Raw genomic sequence first — 26,694 nt, 5'->3', positions numbered from 1 at the left:
GATCAGAAGTCTTTTACTGCATCTTTTTAGATTAATATACTTTCCAGATTATGACTGAGATATCCTGTAAGAAGTCCTGTGATGTTTCATTTTGCACAGAATAACAAAAAGTAACTGCTGTTAATTTTCTTCACTTTTTTTTTTATAGGGATCTTATCCCTCAGGAGGCAGCCAATATGGTGGGCAGGTGAGTATTCCCTTTCCATCCCATCACTTCAAACTCTTTCCTAACACACTTTCTAGATCATGTCAGTTACTTGATGATGACTGATACATTAATTTGGCCATTTTATTAAGTTTAAACAGTGGAGGTAATACGGATTGAAGTTGTTTCAGTAAGGTGACTAAAAGATTTGGTTACAATGAGTTACTGCACTGAGTGAAATATTCCTTTGAACATATTATAGTTGCCAGGCTGTGTTTTATAACACTGCTTTCTTGATTCTTGTGGTGTGTAGTACAGAGTGTAAATTTTAAGCATCCCATTTACCTTTTTTTGTTCAAAGAACACCCAAATAAACTTGTCCTAAGTAATGCAGAAATTGTCTCAAGACAGTGATAGACAATTTTACATCCAATTATTACAAGTTTGATTGACTTACAGGGCTCATATCCTTCTGGAGGCAAACAACATGGTAAACCAGTAAGTACAAAACATTCAAATTTACCTTTCTCTTTTCTTATACACCTGCTGAAAAAAAAACCGTATCAAGTTAGTTATGGACTAGACAGTTAGAGAATTACTTTAATATGCAAAGAGTGGCACATGATTTACTTATCTGGGATACTCTCAGCAAATGCAAACACGATATTTATTTTCACACAGTTTTGAGACAGCACTTTACTGTGTAGCTGAACTAGTAATCACAGAATGAGACCACTGGATTTTTGTGTGTGTGTGTGTAAGGAACTTCTGAACAGCTATTTCTGTTTAAATTCATAATAATAATACACTTTGTGCTCAGAGCTCAGTTTTTCATTGATTTTGTATGCATTTGTCTTAAGTATTTCTGTCATGCTTTGAAGAAAACACTTTCTCTTTTCAAAGGAAATAATAGTTGCCATTTAACTATGCATATTTTAAACTTCTACCATTTCAGACTACTCTTTTTACTGTGTAATTTGGACCTCACTCTTGCCATTCAATTACAGTTGATACAAATGTTTTAGCTTATTCTTATAGAGAAGATGTACTTGTTATTAAAAAGTGATCATAAATGTTACATTTTCTAATTCATGAATTCTAAAGGTGAGACATTTTCCGTATGTATTTGATGGCATTTCTTAAAGACTTAATGATTGTAACATTTCCCGCTGGCAATGCCATTCAAATAAGCAGAGCCACTTCACCAGAAAACTGAATGAGATGCTTTCAGAACATCTAATTTTTCTGTATCTACTTTTATTTGCAACTACCTTTCTTATTAGAGTTTCCTTTAAGTAGGGGGTATAGAGTAAAGGCCTCTTATAATTAGCCTTTTTTTGTTGGTACTGTCTTTTTTTCCCCAAATATAACCATAGACTGATACCAGGAGAATTATGGTTTAATTGGACCTTATTATTTTTTCTATTCCATATATTAAACACAACTATAAACCAGTTCTTTTTTCTTGAGAATTTTGCATAAAATTTTCCAATACAACATTTGAAAGAATATACATCACAGAAGATGTTAAATATATGTATTTCAGATAAGGTTTTGCCTGGGATTTTTGGATGACTGGATACAAAACAGTGTTCATTCTTCTCTGGTCTTTAATTACAGATAGCAAGACTATTTAAGCACAAATAGACTTAGAGTCAAAAACAGGTATCTTTTTTCAGGGTTCCTCTTCCTCAGGAGGCAGTCAACAAGGAAAGCCAGTAAGGATATTCTTCTTTCAGTATTCTGCAATCAAATTAGAAATGGGGATATTGGGTTTTAAGATAGGTAACAACGAGGGTAAAATTTTAAATTATGTTACAATAGTAAATGTATGAGAAAAGTTATCAATGAAAATTGGAATATTTTGCTCAAGCTTGAACCTTAGGATGAAGCAGCATTTATTCCTCCCACAGCAAAGTTTTTACTCATAGGAACATGGTTGGTCATTCTGATAAGAATGATGCATTTAAATATCAGGGTAATTGTTTCAGTTTCCAACTCTGTAGTTTGGACAAGACACATTGCTTTGACCCATTCCTCTGAAACTCTTCCTGCAATAAAAAGGACATAGCTGTGCTTATTTGAGACCATTCAATTCAAACGGGGGAAAAGTGCAGTGAAAATGGTAAAACCAAAATCACTATCAGACCCTCTTATATCCAGGGCATTTTCAAGACTGCTGTGTGCTCTTTGGACACGGTCCACTGCAGCCTTGTATGACAAAATTAAATGGCTCATAATTATTTCACAGGGTGGCTCTGGCTCAGGAAGCACTTACTCTGGGAAACCGGTAAGAATACTTTCATCACAGCACTTAAATCTTCTTTTCTCAGTAAACAAAGAACCTGGGTGGTGTGTAGAGAAATTTTGGGATGACATGGTCTGAAGAGAACATTCTCTGTTAATATTAGCTCAACCTTCCTCTAGAACAACTTAAAACCATGCTGCGGGTTAAGCTGTTAAAATCTTGTTGGTCACAGGAAAAAACTGTGTTAGAAACCATTGGCTGGGAACACCTCTATAAATTTGTTTGTTTGTTTGTTTGTTTTCAGCAATCACCTTACTCAGGCGGCAGTCAAGTGGTAAGAACTTTTCCTCTATAGTTTCTACTGGTCTCTTCCTATAAATGTCACAGAAAACTGAAAGCTGTCAAATTTCCTACATCTGAATAAATGTTGGAGAACATATGTGCAACATAATAAATGAAATAGTCTTAACAAAAATGAAGAAAAGTGGGACCACATAGGTGCTTTATACTTTTGACCCTATCACTGAAAAATATGTGTTGATATAAATGTGGCACGTGATCTTATGACGTCAGAAGTGTCCATGTAATAGGGCTAATAGAAAACAATTTCTCTGAAAATGTCCATGTTTTTATAATAGCAATAAAGAGAACTATTTAGGAATGGGTTTATCAAATTTCTCTCTTTTTTTTTTTTTTATAGAGCTCTGCTGGGAAACACTCAACTCCCCAACTCCTGATGTTATTCAGTGTTTTGAGTGCCTTTGCTCTCTCTGCTGCTGTATCAAAATGGTCTATATGAACTTCTGTAGTGTTACTTGACATCCTAAACACTGATTATAATCTGTATTATTAATTACTTAATGTATAAAAAAATACCATTAAGTCAAATTGGCAGATGCTACTTGGCTGTTATGTTGCATGTCTAGCTGGTATGTCATGTCCCTCATTAGTTTACCTCTGGTTTTAGTCATTAGTAGTTCTCATTAGTTGTGTCAGTGTTTTAGGCAGCATTTTAAGAGAGCATATGGTACCCTACCTATAGGATATGTTTTTATTTCCAATAGGGAATGCGATGAACACCTACATGAAATGATTGGTGTGACAAATGAATACTTAGGAAAATATTTGGTTATTAGCCAAAGTGGACAAGGTGAAATAAATTGTTGTATATGCAAACTGAGCACTGTGCCTGGTAATCATGGCATAAGGTAAGGCTAATGTATACTTCTGATAAGCAGTTCTCCATGGGACCGAAGAAAAGAAGAAAAGATACTGAAGTAGTATCAGAGTATTGGTTTTAGTATTTTGTAATCAAATGCAAATTCAATATGGAGATTGCAAAGCAAAAAAAAAAAAAAAAAAAACAAACAAAAACCAACCAAACAAACAATCAAACAAACAAACCAAAAAACCCCAAAACCAAAAACTCCACAGGACTGCATTTTTTTGGTTAATAAAAGTCTATTCATTAGAAAAATGAAACAGATCAAAGACATTATGAACTCCATTCAAACCAACTGCAAATACCTAGAGTTCTGTAAAGAAGCATATGAGGCACATGTACCCCAGATCAGGCTGATGAACTAAAATCTGCTGAAAAATAAAACCTTTTTCCTTGGAAGGAATAGAGAAATAATTAAATTCATAAAACTAATACCATCTTGGCTCCCTTTCTCAAGTATTTAGTTTAACCTGTGATACCTTGTGTATCTGAAAGGTTAATTTCGGGAGTGCATCTACAAGCAGGTACATCAGTGTGCTTGCTGAAACACCAGGGCCCATTTTTGAGTTCAGCAGCAGTTCCACACCTTGCAGTAAACTCTTCTGGAGCTCTCAGAGCCACCTTCTGTTTGGTGTTAACAAAGCGCATCCACCTAAAGCATACTTCTAATGAATGTGTTATCTATTGAACATGTGCCTGCTATTAAAATTACCATTGTTAGTAGTGTGCTTTTCTGTCACGGTTTACAATTGGTGGGAGAGGTTTCGATCCAAGTTCTCCTACCAGCTTCCGCGGGGCCAGGATTTCACCCGGTTTTGATGTGCAGCACTACCGTTTGCCAGCCATCGGTAAATCAACCTGCAATTGACGCACAAAGTTATGCCTGTTTACAATCTTCAAAATTCGGTGGACCATTTGCTTCTTGGACAACACAGGAATGTTCTGTTTGAGAGGCCCGTACCTTAATTCGAACCAGCCCTACCATTCTCTAATAAATTTGTGATGGGTTTCATACAAAACGCTGGTGTCAGTGGCTGCCGAAGCGCCCCGCTCACGGCTGGGGCGGATCGCTGCCCGGGCCGCAGGGAGTGCGGGCTCCGGGAGCCGCCCGTGCCCCGCGCTGCTGCCCTCACACGGCCGGGGCCCGGCCCCGCGCCCGCCCGTCCGCTGCCGGCTCTCGCTGCAGCCGCGGCCCTGGGAACCGAGCGGGCGGGGCTCGGCGGCAGCCGGAGCCTTTGCGGGACGGGACCGCGGCTCCCGGAAGCACCGGGAGCCGGAGCGAGCCGAGCTGGGCCGGCGGTGAGCGGCGAGCGGGGCCGCCGGGCGGGCGCGCAGGTGGGAGTGGAGCCCGGCCGGGCCGCCCCAGCGGAGCGGTGCGGGGCTGGGCGTGAGGGGGAGCCTGAGGGAGGCCTGCGGGGGGGAACCTTTGGGGTTAGTGGATGGGGCGGGGAGCAGGGCTGTGGGAGCAGGCACGGGAGGGAAAGGGTGGGATTGAAGGGACACCGAGACAAATGGCTGGAAATGGAGCGGTTTGGGCAAGAGGGAGGAGAGGGTGATGTTGAAGTTGCTGTGGGGAAGCGGCCGTGTGTGAAGTTGGGAAGGGGCAGGATCTGCCCAGAGCTGTGTCAGTGCTGCTGAGGTTGTGACTGCCTTGCTGGTGCTCTGCTGAGGAGATGCTCACTATGCGTGATGTGGTGTTGCATGTAAAGTTCACAGAAATGCACATTTTGCAAGTATTTGCATGGTTATCATAATTTTATACCAAGTTTTTAAAATGAGAAACGCTCTAGTGGTTCAACACTTATGGATTAAGCAGAAACTCAGAGGATAGAGAGATAACAAGTGTGATAATGCATATTATGGAATAAACTGAAAGATAAAAGATAAATATTAGAAGGTACCCGAAGTTGTTTCGTTTTATTAAATACTATAAACTATCTTTTAAACCAGAGGAAGGAAGACTTGGATTCCAGATAAAATATTTTAAGGTAATGATTGGGTGAAGAAGACTGACATAGCTTTGAGCAAAGAGGGGTGTTATTTGGGACATAAAGAAGGTACGCAACAAACCTTTCTAAATCTGAGTGAGCACCACAGTGGGAAGTTTTATTTTTCATTGGGTCTCTACACAGGAGAATTGGTATCTAAGACAACCTTTGCTTTTTAAAGACCTTATGTGCAGAATGACAGAGTGGGTCTTGGAATTAACATTAGGTGATGGACTGCTTTTCTTGTAATCTGTGGGGTTGCTTCTTTCCATAGGCACTGCACTTGACTTACCAGTGTGCTCACCAAGTTGAGCTACAGGCTGCAGGGTGAGTTTGAGGGAGGTGACAGTTGTGGAGAAAGTGATTTACAATAATCTCTCCCTTTGGAAACTGTAGTTCATTATTCCCTTGTACATTGTTAGGCATTATGAGAAGAACTTGTGGTTGAAAATCAGTTCTGAGCGATAAGTATCCGTTGGTTTGGGATGGATGATGTTCTGGTTGGTAGAAGTAGTATGTGTAGCACAAATACTGGTTTGGTTCTAGTAAGTGTAAATGTGCTTTCTTTAGAGCAATGTATTGTTAGGAGTAACTCTGCCTCCAACAATCCCACAGGCTGCCTACACGGCCTAATTGCTTATTCAGGTGATGCTATTGTTTGCAACAAGGAGTAAAAGGCAGGGATCATCTGTGCTAATAACCTGTGGAATTCAAGTCACGTGTCCCCTTAAACCGGTTCTGGATTTGGTAGTGTTCAGGGAGCACAACACATACTTATTTTTGGGAAGGCTTGCTAGACACAGTTATTCCTCCCAGACTGTTCTTGAACCGCTTGCTGCCTGGGCTTGTTCTTCACTGGTTACTTCAGTTCCCACCATATGGAAGCTCCTGTGCAGGCTATGTGCCTTTGCTGGAGCTCAGGAGGCTGCACAGCTGGATCACATCAATGGAAGGTGTCTCTGGAGGGGAGGAGAGATTCTTAACATCTCTACTTCTCAGGATCTGGCATGATAATGTCAGATGGTTAGGAGTTAGGTGTTCAGGATTTTTGCCACTGGATTTCTGAATCTTGTCTTACATTTATATCTCTTCAGTGCAGTTCAGTTGTCTCATTTTATTTGTAATCACTAGCATGCTGCAATGCCTACAGATTGATTTTCCCTGGAGGATCTAGTTTGTGTTATTCTACTCCAGGTAGGTCACCTTGACTGAGGTGTTTGACACAGTGTTGCCTTGGGCACCCAGACTTGATTTGTAATTCATAAATAGCCTAAGTGTAAGCTGCAGCTGAAGCCCAGCTGGATTCAATGTTCAGTCTTTCAGCACCTTAAATCAGGCTCCTTCACTGGCTTGATACATCTGCAGGAGCTGCATTCCGGCACTCCCTTGGTTCATGGCATTGCACTCCTGTGTGCTTGAGGAGGGGTGGGCATTTGAACTGAAACTGAGAACTGAATGGCTCCTTGCTTGCAGAGGCTGAATGTGGCTGCTGGGATCTATCTGTGCTGTGATCTATATAATGAGCACAGTGTATGTACTGTGTGAAAACGAGGCAGCTTGTATCAAATTTCTGTGTTGGCAGGCAGAGTTTGGCTTAATGACTGTTATGTCAATATAAAACTATTGCACTACTGGGCAGAGTTGAAGTCTTCATCTTATAAAAAAGTGCTGGTGTTAACATTTAGCTTAATGAGGGCCTGAAGTTCCAGAATGCAGAATATTTATACTCAATATGTGATTTGCATAACATTCATCAAACCAAATTTTCATCAGCCAAAAAAATATGATCTCTGGATTCTTGGGTCTGGTGTTAAGGATAAGGGTGGTGGGCTTAAAGAGCACTTAGCCACAGATCCCACATTTTAAGATTCACAATGCTTTACTCTTCCTGCCTGATACATAGATTAGAATGCTATTTTTTTTTTCCCCACAAAAGCAAGAAACAAATGGAAAACCTTTGGGAGCTCATAAAACAACTCACCTATGTTCCCTTTCTGCTCAGTTTTCTGTCATGTAAGAAAACCTTGCCTGAGTCCCAAGGAATTTATAGCTTTCTCTGAAATGATACTTTAGTTAATAGTTAATATGGAATTGCATTCCCTTTGTTAAACTTGGCAGTGATGGAATTTCCTGGTTGAATGATATATATGGCCAGTGAATTACTGATACATCCTCCACTATCTTTGGCAGAAGCCAAGGTTTTGGAGTAAAGTTGAGAAGAAATCATTGGTTGATCTTTAACAGTTACCATTTAATGTGTAACTGCTCTGAACCTAGGTGCACTTGCCAGTTTTGAAAACCATCCGCGTGGTTTTAAAATGGCCAAGAGTTGTGGTTTGACCCCAGCTGGCAACTAAGCACCACACAGACACTTGCTCACTCCCCCTGGTGGGATGGGGCAGACAGTCAGAAAGGTAAAAGCGAGAAAACCTGTGAGTTGAGACATAGACAGTTCAGTGGCTAAAGCAAAAGCTGCACATGCAAGCAAAGCAAACCAAAGAATTCTTTTACCACATTCCATGGGAAAGCAGGTTTTCAGCCATCTCCAGGAAAGCAGGGCTCCAGCATGTGGAACAGTGACATGGGAAGACAAACAGCATATTCTGAACCTCATCCCTCCTTTCTTCTCCCAGCTTTATGTACTGAGCATGACTCCATCTGGTCTGGGATATATCCCTCTGGTCTCTTGAGGTCAGCTTTCCTTGCTGTGCTCCTCCCAACTTCTTGTGCATTCCCAGCCTCCTCACTGGTGGGGTGGGAGGCAGAAAAGTGTAATTCCCGCTCAACAATAGTGAAAATGTCCCTGTGTTGCCAGCACTTTTCAGCACAAATCCCAAACACATCTCCCTGCCAGCTACTGTGAAGAAAGTGAACTCTACCCCAGCCAATGCCAGCACACGAGATACGGTTGTGCCTAGGGAGCAAGATGACGTTGCAGGAGCAAGGTCCTGCAGGGATCTACTGTGTTCTACTTGATCACCTTCTCTTAAAAATACCATTTCAATGCAGTTATGTTTTTACTTCTTTTCAGTAAAGATTTTTTAATGTAAATTGAGAAATTGGAAATACTGCCTGAAGGAAACTTTCATATGAAAAAAAAACTTTGTTCCTCAGTTTCTGCTCGAAGAGTGAGGAACAGACTTTGCTAGAGGATTTTATTTTTACCACACTTCTGAAGAATTGTACAAACTCAAAGAGAAGCACAGTTTTGTTTTTGTTCATAGTGTACTTAGTGCACTTTATGTCTCCAGCAAGAAAAATGAGTAACAAACTGGAAAACAAAAGAAAGAGTAAGGTAAGTTTTAAAATGATGAAGTTATTTGCAGTGATTTAGTGCAAAGTGCCAGGTATTTGGGGAGGAACAGCTGACAATTGTAGATAGCTTATGGGAGGGAACAAATAAGAAACCTGTTCACAGTATGAGGAAAATGGAAAACGTAGTAGTGACATTTTAAAGTGAGATATACAAAATTTTTAGGACATGTATTGCTACAGTTACAGTGACATGACAGATTTAATCTTGTGGTGGTGAGGGGAGAAAGAAATGTATTGTCAAATTTTAGCAGTCCAAATATGGCAGTTAAATTATTTGTGTGTCTGTAAAATCTACTTCAGAATGCAGTTCAGCAGCACTTAACTAGATTTGGAGAGGTCTATGCAGCCTCTGTACCATGGGGAATATTTGTCATAAAATCACAGAATGTTTTGGGTTGGAAGGGACCTTTAAGATCATCTGTTTCTGACTCCCTGCCCTGAGCAGGGACACCTTCCATGAACCATCCAACCTGGCCTTGAACACTTATGGAGTAATGGAGTTTCTCCAGTTTCTCCAGTTCTCTGGGGAGCCTGTTCCTGAATTAGCCCAGCCCACACCCAGGCCCTTGCACTTGGCCTTGCTGCATTTCATGAGGTTCCTTTCTTCCATTTATTTCTATACTTAAAGTATAGGTTGTATTTTACACCACTTCTGATAAATACAAAGCTATATTCACTCAAAAAAAAAAAAAGAATATTTGTGGAATAGAAGTTTCTCTGAGGAATGTAGTTGTGTTGCAGGAAATGACATTGTACTTGTGTGTTATCCAGCACAGGGAAGAGGGCAATGCGTGTAGAAAGTAAGTAAAGCATAGAATGAAGTTTTATAGTTTTTTAGGTTCTGTGAGTTCTCTATCTTACTCCACCTTCCAGCTGGGCTTTTCCTTTGTTGACAGCTTATTGTATTTGTATAGGTGTGGCATCAGCACTAGGTTCATATTTCACTGGAGAAATATGAGAACACCATCCTGTTTCTTTAATCTCTTATCCTAACTTCAAAGCAAATGCTCAGGAAGTGTGTCCATACATGTACCACTGGAATGACACAGAAGCAGATTCAATCAGTGTTTATTTTCCAGCAGAACCCATATGGAGAATTTGGTATAGTAGCACAGAAAATTTAAACTTTGCCTTTGGAAGTTTTGAGAGGCTGGTTGTCTCCTTCTGTGTTGGGCCTTGCATTTTAACTGATACACAAATGCCTTTTGTTGGTTGAGCAATGTTAAACTGATTAGTCATAAAATTGAATAAGACCTAAGAAAATAACTCCTGTAACTTGGCTTTTTTACTCTAAAAAACTGTCAGCAGTAAAAACATTTCACAGCTAGGCTGGAAGGAATTTAATTCATGTAATGACATCACTGTGAAGATTTGGAGCATGATACTAGTTAGTTTATTTTTCTTTTTTTAAATTAAACTTTACTTGTGATGGGGTATGGAGGAGTAAAGAAATAGTTGTCAGTGGAGGTTATTTTTGTGAAATCTTTTGGTGAATTTAACTTACTTTTTTGTGAGACTTGCTGGAATTTACTCTTAATTTTTTTCTTGACTTTCATCTACTTCTTCAGATAATGTTGGGTGCTTGGAGTTTTTCCTATAAGTTTCTCTGATACTCCCTGTAATTCTGATTTTGAGTCCTTCTACAAAGTTAAGAATAGAATCAGTTCATAAACTAATCCTTAATTTTGTACAGGATTTTGCAACAGTAGATACTTCTACAGCTGAAAACTTCAGAAGTTTATACCATCAGATCTTTAAAAGACAAAATCTTAAGGTTAAGAAAAGTCCCATAATCTTATTGCTCTGTAGGAAACACTGATTAGTACCAAGGAGTTTTGGTGTGCCATTCATTAAATCAAATTGATTAGGGCCTAATTTCATCTGCAAATATTAGAATTTACCAGTATTTGAGGAGGGAAAGTGTAGGGATGAAATAAAAATAAAACATAAAATATTAAGTTTTAGCCTGGGTTGGAGGTATTACAAAGGGAGATGAAAATCTGCAAGTCAGAAATGTATTCAGTTTTGAATTAATATTATGAGCTGGAAATATGTGATTTTCCTCTTCAAAAAATCTGCTTCTTTTGAAGAGTTATTCTTCAGACTTTGGGCAGTATGGTACTTTGAGCTGAAAGTATTACTTCCTGTATAGATTGCTTTGCTTTGGTTTGTGTTCTGAGAGCATTTCAGCATCCTTCTCCTTTTTACTTTCAAGGAGAACAGCTCTTCACATAGAATCCAAATTTTATGCAGCTGTGAGTACTGAATCCAAATGTTCCGTGCTGTAAATGCCACCTTGGCTTCCTGTGGATTGGCTCCCGTGTGGGCTGCCTTCCTTCCTTGTGGCTGCAGGGTGTGTCCCTGGCACACCTAAGAAATGACGCAGAAGGAACTGATTTTTTAACGTAGACTGACAGAAGAGAAAGTACCGAGCCCAGTCCCTGAGATGAGTTGTTTAGTATCATAGTCAGGGAACTGCAGGTCCTTAGCACATCCCAGTGTAAGGTACAGTTCAGAAGACAGGGTTCATGTCACCACTCAACTTCCAGTCTTTGAATGAGCAAACCTAAATCTGAGTTTTCAAACAGATTTATCCTGCAGAGTACCAAGCAGTGCATCCAAAGCCAGTGAGAAACCTGAGTTGTAACTCTGTACAGGAAATGCACTGGGAACTTTGATATCATTGTTGGTTTAAGACAATCCAGATGTGGGCTGTTACTGAAGGCAATAGTTCATTTGTTCTGTGACTGCACAGGCTGCTGCTGTGAGGGTAGCAGGAGCTCATGGCTACAAGTGAGCTCTCACACCTCTGATAGTCACCTGTAAATCTAAAAGTGCTATGAGACTGCAGTTGAAGACTGCCCCACTCTTTAAAGTTCAATATCTTGCTCCTTTTGTGGATTGTTGACAGTTTGCAGGAGAGGTCTGTGAGCTGATAAGCTTCTCTTTTAAAAGAGAAGGGACCAGGAGAGCTGATGAGGTGTTCTGTGTGCTTAGGAGTGATTATATTATTGGCATCTGTACATTTCAGAACTCTAGTTCCTGCTCAGTGAACCAGCTTGTAAGTACAGCATGCAGCTTCCCACACTTGCTGTCTACAAGCCTGTCTTGCTGACCACTGATAGGACAACTTTTAAAAAATACCCTTATTTCAGCTATCATGCTGGACACTTAGGTTCCCTTCTATGTGCACTTTTGGAACTCTGAAATGCATTAGTGATTTCCTTGCATTAGCAGGAAATATTTCCTGCCTTTTTGAGATACATTGTTTGGGGAAAGTTCCCTTTTTCTATCATGACTTCCAAGGAAGAGAAGACAGAAGTTAAATATAATGATGTGGTATGGATTCTTTATGGCTTTGTTTATGGGTTTATCAAAGTGTTGTGCTTGTTCGTGTATTTTCATGCTGAATGCTCTGGTACTTGCTCATTAGCATACTTGTGATTTACTTTTAAAATTACATTTTGAGCTGCTTCATAAATAGATGGTTGTATTTTACAAAGAAATTAATGTGAACATTATTTTTAATACTACTGTCTGTTTTGAAGGTTACAGAATTGATATCTGATGATTTTTAACATTTGTAAAACCCTTTGTCATTTCACAGGCTGACAGAATGCAGAAATTTGGGTTCAAGTCAGGTGGGATATGTGTGTTCAGAAGCATTTTGAAAACGAAAACCAACCAAACAAAAACAGCCAAAAACAAGTTTAAAAACCTACAACCTAAAGTTCTAAGGACTTATCTGTATGTGTGCTTTCATGAAATTTTTGTCTTAACAATATGTTGCTCTTTATTTCCAGTTTTTCAGGTTTGAATACTAAAAAATGAGATAGATAGGAACAGTGAAAGTAATTGTTTGTTCAAGTTGGCTCACATAAATGTCAGTTTTCTCTAGTATCACAGGCAAGCCTTTTAGTGACATTCAGTTCTGTATCTTCTCTCAGTAGGTTTTTTTTTCTTTACCTTTTTTCCCTCTGTCTCTGTTGCTGGTACCTCTCCAGAAAGCATGGTCTCTGAATGTGCATGTCACTTCTTCATCACTTTGCAGGAACCATTCTTTTTCTCCTACTTGTTCTCAACTGTAGCAAATTTATTCTTCAGTTGTTGTTCTTCAACTAAGAGATCATCTCAGTTTTGTTGTTTAGGATGCATAATTCCACAGTTAACACCCTCATGTAATGGATTATTTCACCAGAACCAGTGGAAAACAGCAAGTCTTGAGTATTGTCTGCAGCTTTCTTCTCCTTCATAGTTTATATTTCTGTTTGATTCATATTGCTCTCGTGCATCTTTAGTATTTGTTTCTTCAGAAGTTAAATGAGATTGTAGTTCATGCAAAAGTATCTCTTATTAAGATTCCTTAATGAAACCTTGTGTGTTTCTTCCTTAGTTTCAGCATCCTGGCATCTTTTTCTTCCTTATTTGCCAGTATGCTTTTACAAATATTTTTACAAAGGTATGATTTTTTAAGACGAATAATTTTATTGCATAGGATACAAATGTGTGCTTCATATCTTTGTGGCTGTTGATAATTCACTCCTGTTTGCAGGTTACTACAGTGTCTTTTAAGTGTCAGTGTTGTACAGGTAATAATTTGACTTTGAATATTTGACTGGAGAAAATCTATAAATGCTTAGAGACAATATAAGGACAAATCAGAAATATTTGAAGAGTTTAGCTCTCCAAATGTCTACAAAACCAGCAATGAAATGCATCTTGAGCTAGAGAAATGCAGTTAGCAAGAAACTGCTTCAGTTCTAGCCATAAATACTTGGAGGTACCAGCACATCCTTGAGCAGCGTGGACAAAGCTGTGTAGTTAATGAGTCAGAAGTTGGGTGCCTGCAGGTATAAAACACGAGGACAGCTCTGCCATATGCACCCAGCAGCTGGGCTGTGTCTTGACTTCTGAAATTGAGAACAACATGCATTGTCTTGGCTTGTTACTCTTCTTTTGCTTGTAAACATAGTTGTAAACTTCTAGCTATTGATTTGATTTAACTTTGACATTATTAAATTGGCTCTGTTTTTGAGTAAGTGGGCAATGAAGGGAGTAGAAGATAATCTTTTATAGAAAGCATTAGTTTCTGTGTATGAAAGTTCTTTATATGAAGCATAGCAAAATTTATGTGATAGTCTGAGTAGCAGCAAGCTTTTTTAAAATCACCTTGTCATATATTGTGCTTGCAAAATGAAAAATACTGTCTCTATTAGTCTTCTGCAATAAGTTAATCCTTTAAACTGGTGACAAATTGCAAAGAAAACAGCATCAACGTGGTAGAGATGAGGATGGTACAGCTGTACCAACATGAAGTTTATGGTAGTCAGCACAGCCTGAGAAAGCAGTTGCAGTCACCTAGTCATCTATATTCAATGAATTCTTTTCTGGGCAGGATAATCAGCAGGACAGGTTTAGTGCTGCCTCCCCTAAAGCTTCTCTATCCCATGTCTTCCTCTCCAACTCTGCTTTCCCTCAGCTCTGCTTTCCCTTCACTGCCAGGCATACCTCTCATTCTCATTTAAAGCAGCCCAACCCTCACCCTTCTTTTGCTGGTATGGTGCCACCTGGCAAGGCAGAGGCTGCAACCTGACAGCCTTGGGAGAGCTGGAAGAGTGGGAAAATCTCTTCAGTCTGGGAACAGCTCACTGCAGCAGGAGCACTGGGCATTCTGCTGTACCCCAGCAGAAAACACCTTCACCTTGAAAGTACCCTCTGAGCCTTCACCTACATACACAAACCAGTGATTCCCAATATCTGCGATATGACCTTTGGGTTTGTTTCTTTTTTTCTGTTTCAGAGAGGAAAAGGTCAAGAAATGTCTGCCAATTTAAAGTACCTTTCCTTGGGCATCCTGGTTTTTCAGACCACAAGTTTAGTGTTGACCATGCGCTATTCTCGGACACTGAAAGAAGAAGGACCTCGTTACTTATCCTCTACTGCAGTAGTTATTGCTGAACTTCTGAAGATTTTGGCCTGTGTTGTATTAGTCTACAAAGACAGCAGTATGTGTCAAATTTTGCACCAAGTAATTTTCCTAATCAATATGCTGTATTGTAGTGGCAACTGCAAAGCAGCCATGTGAGTACAGGCATACAACAAAGCATTTCCCTTCTCCTTGTGTAAGAAATAGTCTTGGAAAGACAATAATCATACTGCATATTTACTTGAGAGAATGGATACTGAAGAGGACAGGAATGAATTTTATGTTAACATCTCAAAGTTTGTGTTTTCTCAGGCATTTTAAGAAATCTGTATGTAGAAGTAGGAAAAAATGAAAAGCTTTAAGTGTGGCCAAAGGATGAATGATAATTTAGAAACTGGTGATAAACAGCAGATACAGAAGGGAAGAAGCAATTTTATTGTTACAGGAAGAATCATAGTTTAAAGCTAAAAAAAGAAAACTATATTCACATTTACTCTAGTTTTTATTTTGTATATTTAAAACGATTTATCTGGTTTCTGTTTGATTTTCAACAGCTTAAAAATGTCATTGTCTATTCATAAATATTGATGACTCTGTAGGATTCTAAATGTGCACTTTTTAGGTGGTACTCTTTGATATATTCTCTTAAGTTATTGATAGAGTTTCAATAAGTTTAACTCAAAGTATTTTGAATAATTGTTTTCATGCTGATATTCCAGGCTGCAGGAAGACACTTGCAGCCATATTTCCATAAGGAAATATACAAAGCCTGTGAAAGTGAGACAAACATAGATGGTATTTTCAGGTCTTGGTGTAGTGATAGCTATAAAAAGGGGCAACAGTTTAAGAACAGAACATTGCTGTTTCTCTTTTTTCCACTCCTTTCCTTTTAGTGAATGTCTATTTCTTTTACTGTTTCTTTGGTAGAATGCAATTTACGGACTCTGAACAGAGTGCTACGTGATGAAATCCTTAACAAACCCATGGAAACCCTTAAACTTGCTATTCCTTCAGGAATTTACACTCTTCAGAACAACTTGCTGTATGTAGCATTGTCAAACCTAGATGCAGCCACATACCAGGTATTGCATATTTGGAATTCTCTGTAATTAAAAAAAAAAAAAAAAAAAAAAAAAACAACAAACAAAAAACCTATGAATTGTGGCATAGTAGCAGTAACTGTTCTGGTTCTTCTAGGTTACATATCAACTGAAAATTCTCACCACAGCATTGTTTTCTGTGTCCATGTTGAGCAAGAAACTGGGTGTATACCAGTGGCTGTCACTAGTAATATTGATGACAGGAGTGGCATTTGTGCAGGTAAATATTTGCAGGTGATTTGTGGGGTTTTAATGTGTTTATTCAAGAAGCATGGATTTCTATACTGATTATCCAGCTTTCTGATTCTACCAGCTGCACACGAGCCCCAGAGTATAGTCAGGAGGTACGAATCACAACTGGCCAGGTCTGGAGGACACCAGAAATGGCTCAAAGGCAGAAGATAACACCTCTTTTGCAACCCAGTGCTCTACTACAGAATGTGACAGGGCCTCTGGAGCAACCTGCAAGTAATAATGATAGCAATTTTATTAGCACATTTCTTCAGGCATTAGGAATTCAGAGATCTTCTCTGCCAGTACAGGCTGTGTTTACTTTGTCATATGGATTCAGCATGGCAAACTTACTTTGGACTAATTTAAAAAATCTAAATTGGCCTCAGTTCTCAATAGTGCAGCTATCAGAGTTGATAGTTTTCAGAGGGCAGAATCATAGGATGAGAGACTATTCTAAGAATTTTTAGCAGATTTTAGGATACCTGGAAATCTTTTACTTTAACATTTAAGAATTTGGAAAAAGATACGCTGATTAAATTCAATAATGAAAAATTAGAACAAAATACTCTGGCAATATTTAACAGACTCCTCAGAAAGTTTTTGTCCATGGCATTGCATTTTATTCAGTTAGCCTTAGACACATTGCAAGATTTAACTGGTCTGCACAATCACCAAAGAGGGGCACATGAAAAACACAATTCATCCTACCTTAAAGACAATTGGTGTAAGTAGTTTCCTAACTGTGCCTATATTTGTAAGGTAAACAACTGTTGGGTGTCACAAGTTGGTGGCAGAGAATGACCATGATAAGTCATACTGGGATTCAAAAACAGTTCTTGCTTATAAAATATAAATCCTGCAGCTGTTTAAATTGATGAGTATTCTCCCAGTTCGGGCACAATTTTACTCCTTACATGTACATAGGAGAATAATTACAGCTTTGCAGTCCTTTAGAAGTATTTATAGTGCAATATACAAAATTTTTCAAGTATGTGATTGTCTGTATTTAGTAACTGTTACTGTTGGTGGAAAACAAATTTGCATTTTGTAGATTCTCATGACTTGATTTCATCAGTGAGTTTTGTGTAATTGTTTTTACATCCAGTGGCCTTCAGACTCTCAAGCAACACCTGCTAAGGAGCACTCAGCAGGATCACAGTTTGTAGGCCTGATTGCAGTTCTCATAGCGTGCTTTTCTAGTGGATTTGCTGGAGTTTATTTTGAGAAAATTTTAAAGGAAACTAAGCAGTCTGTGTGGATCAGAAACATTCAGCTTGGTAAGTTTAATTTTAATCATCTGTTAAGAGATACTGCATTCTGAAGCATTAAGACAATTGTGCAAAATAAATGTATAAATAAAAAATACCACCAACATGTTAGTATGCTACATATAAGTGATTTTAAAACCAAAATTCAAACTCTGCTAGAGGGAATTATAGCCATTTCTTTCTGATTTCAGTCTAGTTCTTGATTTACTTTGTTAATAGAGTAACTGTACATTTGTGCAGAAACTGTTAATTGATTTTTTTTTACTATTTTTTAGAGAATGTAGGAATATTAAAACAAATTACATTTCCAAGTCAGTGTTTTGAGATGTTTTAAAATTAATGTATTTTTTTTTCTCATGCCTGGGTAGGCAGCTTTTTGTATTAAAAGTGCAAGCTATAAAATCTGCTTTGTTTGTGAACAAAGTGGAGGTAATTATTTACTGTTATTTCAATACCAAAGGTCACTTTCTTTTGTGTGCATAATCATTGAGGAGAGGCATATGGAAAAGACCAGTTCATCTTAACTATTTGTACAGCTGTACCTACAGTGCACCTATCAGTGTGTATCACATTATATTCACATCACCTATATTAACATATATTAACCACTCTCGTCTTCACCTGTAGGCAAAAACTATTTATGGCATATTTGAATGAGTGCACTGAGCAGAATTTGACCTTCCCAGTGCCTTAGGATGGACTGGGGATCAAATCCACAGTGTAAAGTTAAGTCATGAGATGATTCAGTGGATCAGAGCTGTGTGGAGAGTGGTAGAATGTAGCACAGTACTATAAGAACAGGAGATGGTGTGGCTTCTTTTGTAATTAGTTAGTTGGTCAATAAGCCATTTTTTTTCCTTTATTTTCTTACCACTGTATTTTAATTATAAATGGTTTCAGTTAAAAAAGCAGAAGTTAATTTTGAATGCATTAAAACATTTTTACATCACCATAAGTGTTAGCCAGACATTCATAAGCAAGAGCTCTGAAGTAGAGTTTTTCTTAAAACACAAGCTAAAAACCTGCATGTCCAACCAGGTTTTCATTTTCATATCCATAGAGAATTATGAAAACTGTTGAAAATAATGGGAAAATAAATTAGAATTGTTTTAAAAATCAGTTTTTAGTGCACACCAATACTATAATAAGGACGTATGAATAGGTTATTGTATTTCTTTATTTTAACAGATTAATTGGAAATTACAAGTAAATGGTTTAATCTGAATGATAACTATGTTTTTAGATTTGCCTACAAAAGAATTATTTCTTGTCAAACAGAAGGTGTTATTTTGTTCAAAACAATTCTGGCTTTTTCAGATGCTGAGAAATATGATGAAAATCACCTTTTCACAGAGAAGGAATAGAAAAAAGTGTTGCCCCTTTCCTGTTCAGGACTATAGCAGACATAATCACAGAGTAGCTGCTTACAGGCTCGAGGAATTAGGAAAAGCTTCCCATTTGATAGAAGAACAATGGACTCACCAAATTAAAAACTCCACAGTCTCACCTCAGATTCAGCTTTCGACATTAAGTCTCTACTAGTAAAAATTCATTGTGTTTGAGACTGGCTCAGGAGAATCCCATTTCAAAGATCTTGTCTGAATTGGCAAACTGCTAATTGCTGCTCCTGCTGTGCCAGAGACCTTCTATTCCACTGAGTGTTTTCCCTGTTTTTCTCTCCAGGTTATATAGGGTGACTTCAGCCTTCAATCATGACTAGTTTCAGGAAAACTGAAATTGCATTTAAGTGAATTTTGCTATTTGCCATAAACAAAAATCTCTCCATTCCAGTAGAAAGCAATGGAAGATAAGTATATAAGGATTTCTTTATGGAAACAATCAAAACTTGTTTCAAATGTGGAGAATAGCTTTTAAAAGAGAACAGCAAACTGATTGCATTTGGATGTGATGCTATTGCAAGTGACAGTCCAATTTTAAAATCAGAAATGCATGAGCAGCCTTTAAGGACAAGGAACCTGTTTGCATGTTTTTCACCTGAAGCTTTTAAACCAATCTTGTACTTTCAGGGTTTTTTGGTAGCATATTTGGACTGATGGGTGTTTACATTTATGATGGAGAACAACTGTCAAAGAATGGATTTTTTCAAGGATACAATAAACTTACTTGGGTGGTGGTTGTTCTACAGGTGAGACCTCGTGTTGCATGTTTCTGTGAAGGCACTCAGAGATTTACTCTTCTATAAATAACTGGGGAAACTAATGGGGGTGTCCTTGAAGGTGCTGAGAATTCTACAGCTGAAAGTCTGATTTATCATTATTCTCATACTCTGAATGAAAATCTGGAAAGTATATAGCAAGTATATGATTAAGTATTGTGCAAATTAAAAGCATGTAAGCATTATTTATTTTGTGATGTTTAAATTTATCTCTCTATATGCCCTTCCTCATGTGACTAAAAATGTACAGTACAAGCATTTCCACTCATTTAATGGTGGTAATGTGATCAACAATTTATTTAATGGGGAAAGAACTACTCCTCCAATATTTATTGTCAACTGTACATATTCCTAATATAAAATAAATGTATTGCTCCTCAACACAGCTTTTCCTAAAGTAGGTGCATGGTGTCAAAACAGATGCTCTCAGTCAAATTATCAGTTTGTGAATCCAAACCTTGCTATTTTTCCAGGCACTTGGAGGGTTGGTGATTGCTGCTGTTATAAAATATGCCGACAACATTTTAAAGGGATTTGCAACTTCTCTCTCCATTATACTGTCAACATTGATTTCCTATTTCTGGCTGCAAGATTTTGTCCCTACAAGGTAAGAATTATTTTCCATGTTTGCTGAAAAAAAATAGTTGAAAACTTACTGCTTACCAGATATAACTGCGAAAATAAATAAAAAACAAATCCCATCCAAGTCCGCACTTCGAAATGTCTAGGTCCAGCTTCCACATCAAGGTTTAGCCTCATCCCGTAGCTAACAGGGAGTTTCTCAGGCGGGTGAGGAGCCGCTGGCTCGGGGTCCTGCGGCTCGGGGCCGCGCTCCCTGCGGCTGCTGCCGCTGCCCGGGGCCGCTCTTCGGGCCGGGCGCGCCCCCTGCGGCCCCGCGCGGGCACCGCGCCCCTGGCGCTGCGGGCCCGGGACCAGGGACTGCGCCCGCTCCGTGTCCCGCAGTGAGGGCCGGGACCACGGACTGCGCCCGCTCCGTGTCCCGCACTGCGGGGCCGGGACCAGGGACTGCCACTGCTCCGTGTCCCGCACTGCGGGGCCGGGACCAGGGACTGCCACTGCTCCGTGTCCCGCACTGCGGGGCCGGGACCAGGGACTGCCACTGCTCCGTGTCCCGCACTGCGGGACCGGGACCAGGGACTGCCGCTGCTCCGTGTCCCGCACTGCGGGGCCGGGACCAGGGACTGCGCCCGCTCCGTGTCCCGCACTGCGGGACCGGGACCAGGGACTGCGCCCGCTCCGTGTCCCGCACTGCGGGGCCGGGACCAGGGACTGCCGCTGCTCCGTGTCCCGCACTGCGGGGCCGGGACCAGGGACTGCGCCCGCTCCGTGTCCCGCACTGCGGGACCGGGACCAGGGACTGCGCCCGCTCCGTGTCCCGCACTGCGGGACCGGGACCAGGGACTGCGCCCGCTCCGTGTCCCGCACTGCGGGACCGGGACCAGGGACTGCCGCTGCTCCGTGTCCCGCACTGCGGGGCCCGGCACAGGGGCATCACCTCTGTGCTGCCTTTCATCGCCCGCAGCACAGGTTCTAACACAGGTGACTGCAGTCACGCTGCAGCACTGAGTTGCACAAGGGCACCCAGAAGCCCAAAGGCAGAGCTGTTTCCAAAGGCAATGCTACATTTTGTAGTGAGAACAGCCAAAAAAGAAAAGGAAGTCCTTGCTCCATTCTTCTAGGCCCTGTACAGTGTCCTGATGCTTTGGGGATCAGACTGTGGTGGCTCTGTGTGCCACAGGCTTTGTACATGGGTAGGTCGAGAACACTGCTTGTCTTGGCAGTGCATGTTCCTGTATGGAGTGTAGAATTAATAATCCCACTTCCAGGTGTAGGAATAGGATTTTACTTATGACTGACCAACACTCCTTGCATATCTTACATGTACTCATAACACAAAAACATTTTGAATAATATTTATGACTTTTGTATCTGGTACAAAGAAACATCTTTTTAGATAAAAATATATGTTTGCAATACTGTGGTCCCTTTTATCCTTACCCATTCTGTGATTCTGTATTATCAGGACTTAAGCATTCAAAAAAAGGAAATTGAATAATTGTTTAGTCTTAAAAAGTGGAAGACATTGAACTTAAATTATAAGTAGATTATACTTGTCCCATTAAAACAAATATAGAAAGTGCTTTAAGAATTTCTGTGTACTCAAATGGAAAATTAATAAGTAACTTAACAGCTTCTGCAAACATGCTGAAAATTAAATACAGCCAAGTAGCAGTATGTAGAACTTGAGGCGATCCCACTTAATAAAACTTGACTAACTTGAGTTAATCAAACTTAATCTTTAGTCCCTTGCTTATGCTAACAATGCATTTAAACTGAAACTGTGTAATTGTTTCTGTCACATCAACAGTTTTGAAAGGGTAATCGATGTAAAGTACTTAAATGCTTGAATGTGTTGCAAGGGGCCATGTCCCAAAACAGGTGAAATGTATTCTCTGAAGGATTATCATATCATATGCCACACTTTTTTAGCATTTGCTTCAGAAGATGAAATTGTTGATGATGTCATGTCTCTGATGAGATTCTTTTCTAAAATATATACTGATTGTGTGCTGGCTTCGGTTATTTTGTATCAGACTTTAACTATCAAAAAAACTTGAAAGACCAAAATGTCACAATAGAAAAGATGCCTTTATTGTCTTTTCATAAGACAGATCTTTCTGCATCTGACAAAAATTTGATTATACTGACTTGCAAACTGGTTCTTGGGCAGCAGTAATTTATTTTGACACAAGCTTTGGACTTCAAAGCAAACACAGCTCCAACAACATGATGTATGTAGTATAAGAATGGGTGGGTAACCACAGAAGCTGCTTTTCTTCAGCTCCTGATTCCATTTTGCATAAATCTTTAGGTAAAAGTTTAAGGAAAAAAGGATTAATCTGATTGCTTTTGGAAATTCCATGAAAGTGTAATTTTAATTTTCAGAATATGTTAGTATAATGATACATTAATTTGTAGTTACAAGTTTCTTACCTCAACAACTTTCTGCATCCCTCTAAAAGAAATACATACAAATAATTTTGCTCTTTATTAATTGGACAAATATAATTTATCTTTCTGTTTTCCTCATGGAAAAATGTCCTTTCTTTTGACTGTATTGCATAAATAAATTTGCATCAACTAAAACAAACTTTTTTTTTCATCCCTGTTCTATTCAGTGTCTTTTTCCTCGGAGCCATCCTTGTAATAGCAGCTACTTTTCTATATGGTTATGATCCCAAACCTGCAGGAAATCCCATTAAGGCATAGCAGACTTCCTCATCAGCCTGCTTCTCGAGATCATGCCCTGGGGGCCTTGCTAGCACTGGCATGTGGGAAGTGTCACTGTGCACTGCAAGGGAAGGATGACTGCCCTGCATATATTGAAGAAATGCTGAAGAGTAGTTCTGAACAGCCAGAGGGGTTACAGGTGGAGGGTGATGCTGTCTGCAACTGATGGGGGGGGAAATGTCAGGGGAATGCCCAGTGCAACTTGCTAATAAAAACTTGAAAGGAACCAAAAGTTTCCAAGAAACTACAATTAGGAATGTTTACAGCTTTGACTGAGATTGCATCACAAGAATTACTGTATTGACTGCTGCAGAAATATGTCCTATGCACTCTTTGAAAGAGCACACGACAACATTGTCAGATTGTATGTTTTTGCTATTCAATTCTATTTAATCTTAGTAAATATGTTTTTAACTGTTTGTCTATTTACGTGAAATGAGCAGAAAGTCATAGTTCTAAAGTGATGGTTCTAATTAGGTACTCCTTATTAAAACTGAAAATTTAAGTATGATTGAAAGACACTTTCACAATATAAAATATTTTTATATTTTAGAAGGCTGATTTAATAACAGAAATCTGTTATTAATTGATAGTATTTTAATTCTGTTGCTTCTATAAAACTGTTGTAAGAATGTTAACATTCTCACTGAAATACAAAGGGAGGAATACTCCAGCCTTCATCAGCCTGTAGTGTTGGAGCAGATGAAATAACTCTGGGAACACGGGCTGGAGGTTACTGTGCTAACCTGGGAGCAGCAGTAGGGTTGTTATGGCTGCTTGCTCAGATGTGATGTTCATTCTTTTTTTTTTTACTGATCATAAATCAACTTTTTGGTAGAACCTTAAAAGTAGTTTTTGTGCTTTAAATAGCCTCTGAAGATTTTTTTTAAACCATGATTTCAAAAAACAAAGAGCTCATAATAAGCATTTTAAAGGCATTATCATTGTCTGTAACAGCTCCATCTGGAGATATTATGGTATGGCATCTGTATACTGTACTGTACTTTATTACAGAGGTGTTTTTTAAACAAGTGTTGTTTACTCATGAACTCTTCCAGGCTTTTTCTGTATATTTCTATGTAATGGTTTAATTAGAGTTTTGGTGGGGTTTTTTAAATTATTATTATTTTGTTCTGAGAGTCCTTGAGCCAACAGACCAAAATGGGCTCTCTGGACCTATTTGTTCTAGTAGTGGAATTACTTTAATAGGAAATATAATTAAAAAGCAATTAATTGTGCAATAGGTAAATATAAAAGCATGCTGTTATTCTGTTTAAAGCAAAAAAAAAAAAAAAAACTACACAAAGAAACCTTGCTGCAATTAGATTAATTAGACTGTTATGAACACTTGAAGTATCTGCATATAGTCAGACACACTAAAAAAATCTGGAACTAATAAACAAAAAAAACTGTCTTAAAAATCATTGGTTTTCAGGTTCACAATGGATGTTAATGTCGAGTGACTCATGTGACACCTGTGATGGTGCATTTATATAAAAGCATTTTGGGAGTCCCTTACCAGTAGAATGGCAAGTGGTAAAAATGTCTTTATTCCTTTGTTCCTTGCCGCCACCCCCTCCATTCTCACATCTGTCTTGTACTAAAGAAAATGTGTAATAGAAAGGTGTTTTAAAATGTTTACCGAAGTACCTCATCTGATTGACAAGGAGATTCTGTAGGAGTGCTCTGAGATGTCTTAGTGAAGTATTGTAAATGGGAAAGGAAGAATTCCAATTATGTTAGTCAAGTAAAAATGGTTTCTTTCTTCTGTTGGCAATTACATGTTTTATCAACATTTTGTTTGTTTGTCTTATCAGAGCAAGACATTAAAGAAATATCAGAGCTCTGCCTAGGGCTTGTTAAGCTTTGTGAACTGTGAATCTGTCCCAGCATGTTGTAATTGCAGTAGCTTTGCTACTTGGCAATCAAAGCTATTTAAATGGGCATTCTGTGTTAATATGAAATCTTTTACACGTAGCATTCAATGTGGCACAATCTTTGAAAAGTCACATTTAGCCATTTCCCCCTGCAGTGCAGCCTGAGGTAAGATGTGTGTGTAGAGCAGCAGCTCACGGTGGGCCAAGCATAGAATGGGACCTGCACAGCTCTGAAATGAGGTGGGAAGTGGTGGTGGTAATCTCTCATCTGGAGTTTGGCCCTACGCAGTGATACTTTTGATTTTGTGAATCACAGTAGCAGGAGTGTTCAAGTGATATAATTGGTTACTTTCTTAAGAAAAGTCTCCAAAAAACATAAAAAGCAGGTTGAGAACACTTTAAAGCCGGTTGTACTGGAAGGGACCAGAAAAGCCAAATAATTACCACGTGGCTGGAGCTCTGTGACATGTAGCCTGGTTTTAATATTTCTGGTACACCTGTCAATATTTGCCAGGATGTTTAAAGGAAGGACCAGGCATATGTCCTGGTCTTTCCTTTTCCCTATTTGCTTTGGAATAGAATGCCACGCAGCTTTGGAAAACTGCCTGCTGTACTAAGGAACAGTAGCTCCTTTCTGTAAAGGAACAGTAACTCCTCTCTGTAAATCAATGACTTCCATGCTTTCACTTGACAGCCCAATTCTGTTTTCCAGCAGAAGGATAGATCTTCTCACAGACTTGTTGCTGAAAAGGAAAAGTGAATTTGCATTTTTAGCTGTGTTTCCTCACAGAGAGGAAAGGCTCTTCTCTGAGGTGTGACTCTGGACAAGGGGAGGCAGCACTTGCTTTGTGAGAACAGAAAGGATTTCAGGAGGGCTTACTGATTTCTGTAACCTTTGCATTGGGAAGCATGTGCACATTTTCTCACTGAGATACTTCTGTATTTGGATCTTTATTTTTTTAAAGTAGCTTTAAGTCTATAACTCATTAACTAACCAAAGAGGAATAGCTAGCACAGAGTTTTGGGAGGTAGTGGATAATGTGCTTTGAGTTTGCCTTAAAAGCAAATGGTGTAAGAGTCTAACTTCCCAAAAATAAACTTGTCTTTCTGAACTATTTTCTGACTTTTAGACAATGGTTTTGTTAGTTTAGTTGTATATTTAGGAGGCTAACTTATACTTAGCAGAATTTTGTTTAAATATTTATAAAGTTATAGAAGTTATAGCTAGCTATTTATTTGCAATAACTTGAATTATGTGATTTTTCTTTCTGGACTTATATATTGGGTGTACTAGTATTTATTGAATACTTGGATATTTGGTAGTTTTATTTGAGAATCTCTGGGATATATGGTAAATGGTCAAATAACGATAAACTTAGGACTATCTTCAAAGCAAAAGATATCAGTTCAGTGGTGAAAAAATTTGAGTGTAATAAAGCAAGATAAACTTTTCTTTCAACATTGTATTTCTAAGCAATCCATAAGTGCCCAAAAATGTATTCTCAAATAATTCAGATAATTCTCAAAGAATTCAGGTAATTGTATAGTTTTATTCAACTTCATTGTTTTAGACAAACTTTAAGAAAACCTCCCTTTCTATTTGTTTCAGTAAAGGATAGATTAATGTTCTAGATTAAACTTCTATAGTGTAACACCTTTGGTTTTTTCCAACAATGTTTTAGTAACTATTGTGTTATTTTTCCTCAAAAAGACAAAACAGTCTCATTTTGCTTGTGTTTCATGTGCATACAGGCCTCTCACAGGCTCTTAGTGGTACATAATTCTTTTGTATGTGTTTCTAACTTATTTTTGTGGCTGTAATTCAAAATACAGTAACAGATTTTGTTCATTTTTTTAATTGATAAATGAAACATTGCATTTTT

At 38.8% G+C, this 26,694-nt stretch overlaps 1 protein-coding gene and 2 long non-coding RNA genes across 4 annotated transcripts; 2 read left to right on the top strand and 1 right to left on the bottom strand.

Annotated features, from left to right (window-relative positions):
• The first annotated feature begins 61 nt into the window (after window positions 1-61).
• Window positions 62-4,338, top strand: LOC139594288 (uncharacterized). Its single transcript, XR_011680571.1, has 6 exons — window positions 62-187; window positions 605-643; window positions 1,825-1,863; window positions 2,397-2,435; window positions 2,698-2,727; window positions 3,094-4,338. It is a non-coding gene; the product is annotated as an uncharacterized lncRNA (long non-coding RNA).
• LOC139594287 (uncharacterized) lies at window positions 1,516-4,811 on the bottom strand. The gene is made up of 3 exons (XR_011680570.1): window positions 4,577-4,811; window positions 4,328-4,473; window positions 1,516-1,888 (listed from the first exon to the last, which is right to left on the bottom strand). It is a non-coding gene; the product is annotated as an uncharacterized lncRNA (long non-coding RNA).
• Window positions 4,642-26,694, top strand: SLC35A3 (solute carrier family 35 member A3). 2 transcript variants are annotated; one of them, XM_071436170.1, is made up of 8 exons: window positions 4,642-4,950; window positions 14,719-14,923; window positions 15,772-15,926; window positions 16,042-16,164; window positions 17,284-17,455; window positions 19,474-19,592; window positions 20,096-20,229; window positions 22,823-26,694. In XM_071436170.1, exons 2-8 carry the CDS (start codon window positions 14,737-14,739, stop codon window positions 22,911-22,913), a joined length of 981 nt encoding a protein of 326 aa, XP_071292271.1. In that variant the 5' UTR covers window positions 4,642-4,950; window positions 14,719-14,736; the 3' UTR covers window positions 22,914-26,694. The 2 variants fall into 2 exon arrangements, with proteins under 2 accessions (XP_071292271.1, XP_071292269.1); XM_071436168.1 differs by having other exon boundaries at window positions 4,787-4,914.

The sequence above is a fragment of the Agelaius tricolor genome, unplaced genomic scaffold (genome assembly GCF_023055355.1).
Source record: "Agelaius tricolor isolate 1412-34295 unplaced genomic scaffold, bAgeTri1.0.p SCAF_11, whole genome shotgun sequence".
Classification (NCBI taxonomy): Eukaryota; Metazoa; Chordata; class Aves; order Passeriformes; family Icteridae; genus Agelaius; species Agelaius tricolor.
The sequence above is the reverse complement of the archived record's forward strand: the minus strand, read 5'-3'. Positions and strand labels throughout refer to the sequence as shown.

What these genes read in the sequence shown, in the direction of transcription:
- SLC35A3 (XM_071436170.1), top strand. Translation starts at nt 14,737, where the DNA reads ATGTCTGCCAATTTAAAGTACCTTTCCTTGGGCATCCTGGTTTTTCAG. An exon ending in CAGGAGTGGCATTTGTGCAG is followed by an intron (nt 16,165 to 17,283) that starts GTAAATATTTGC and finishes TTTTACATCCAG; the next exon opens with TGGCCTTCAGACTCTCAAGC. An exon ending in GGGTGGTGGTTGTTCTACAG is followed by an intron (nt 19,593 to 20,095) that starts GTGAGACCTCGT and finishes CTATTTTTCCAG; the next exon opens with GCACTTGGAGGGTTGGTGAT.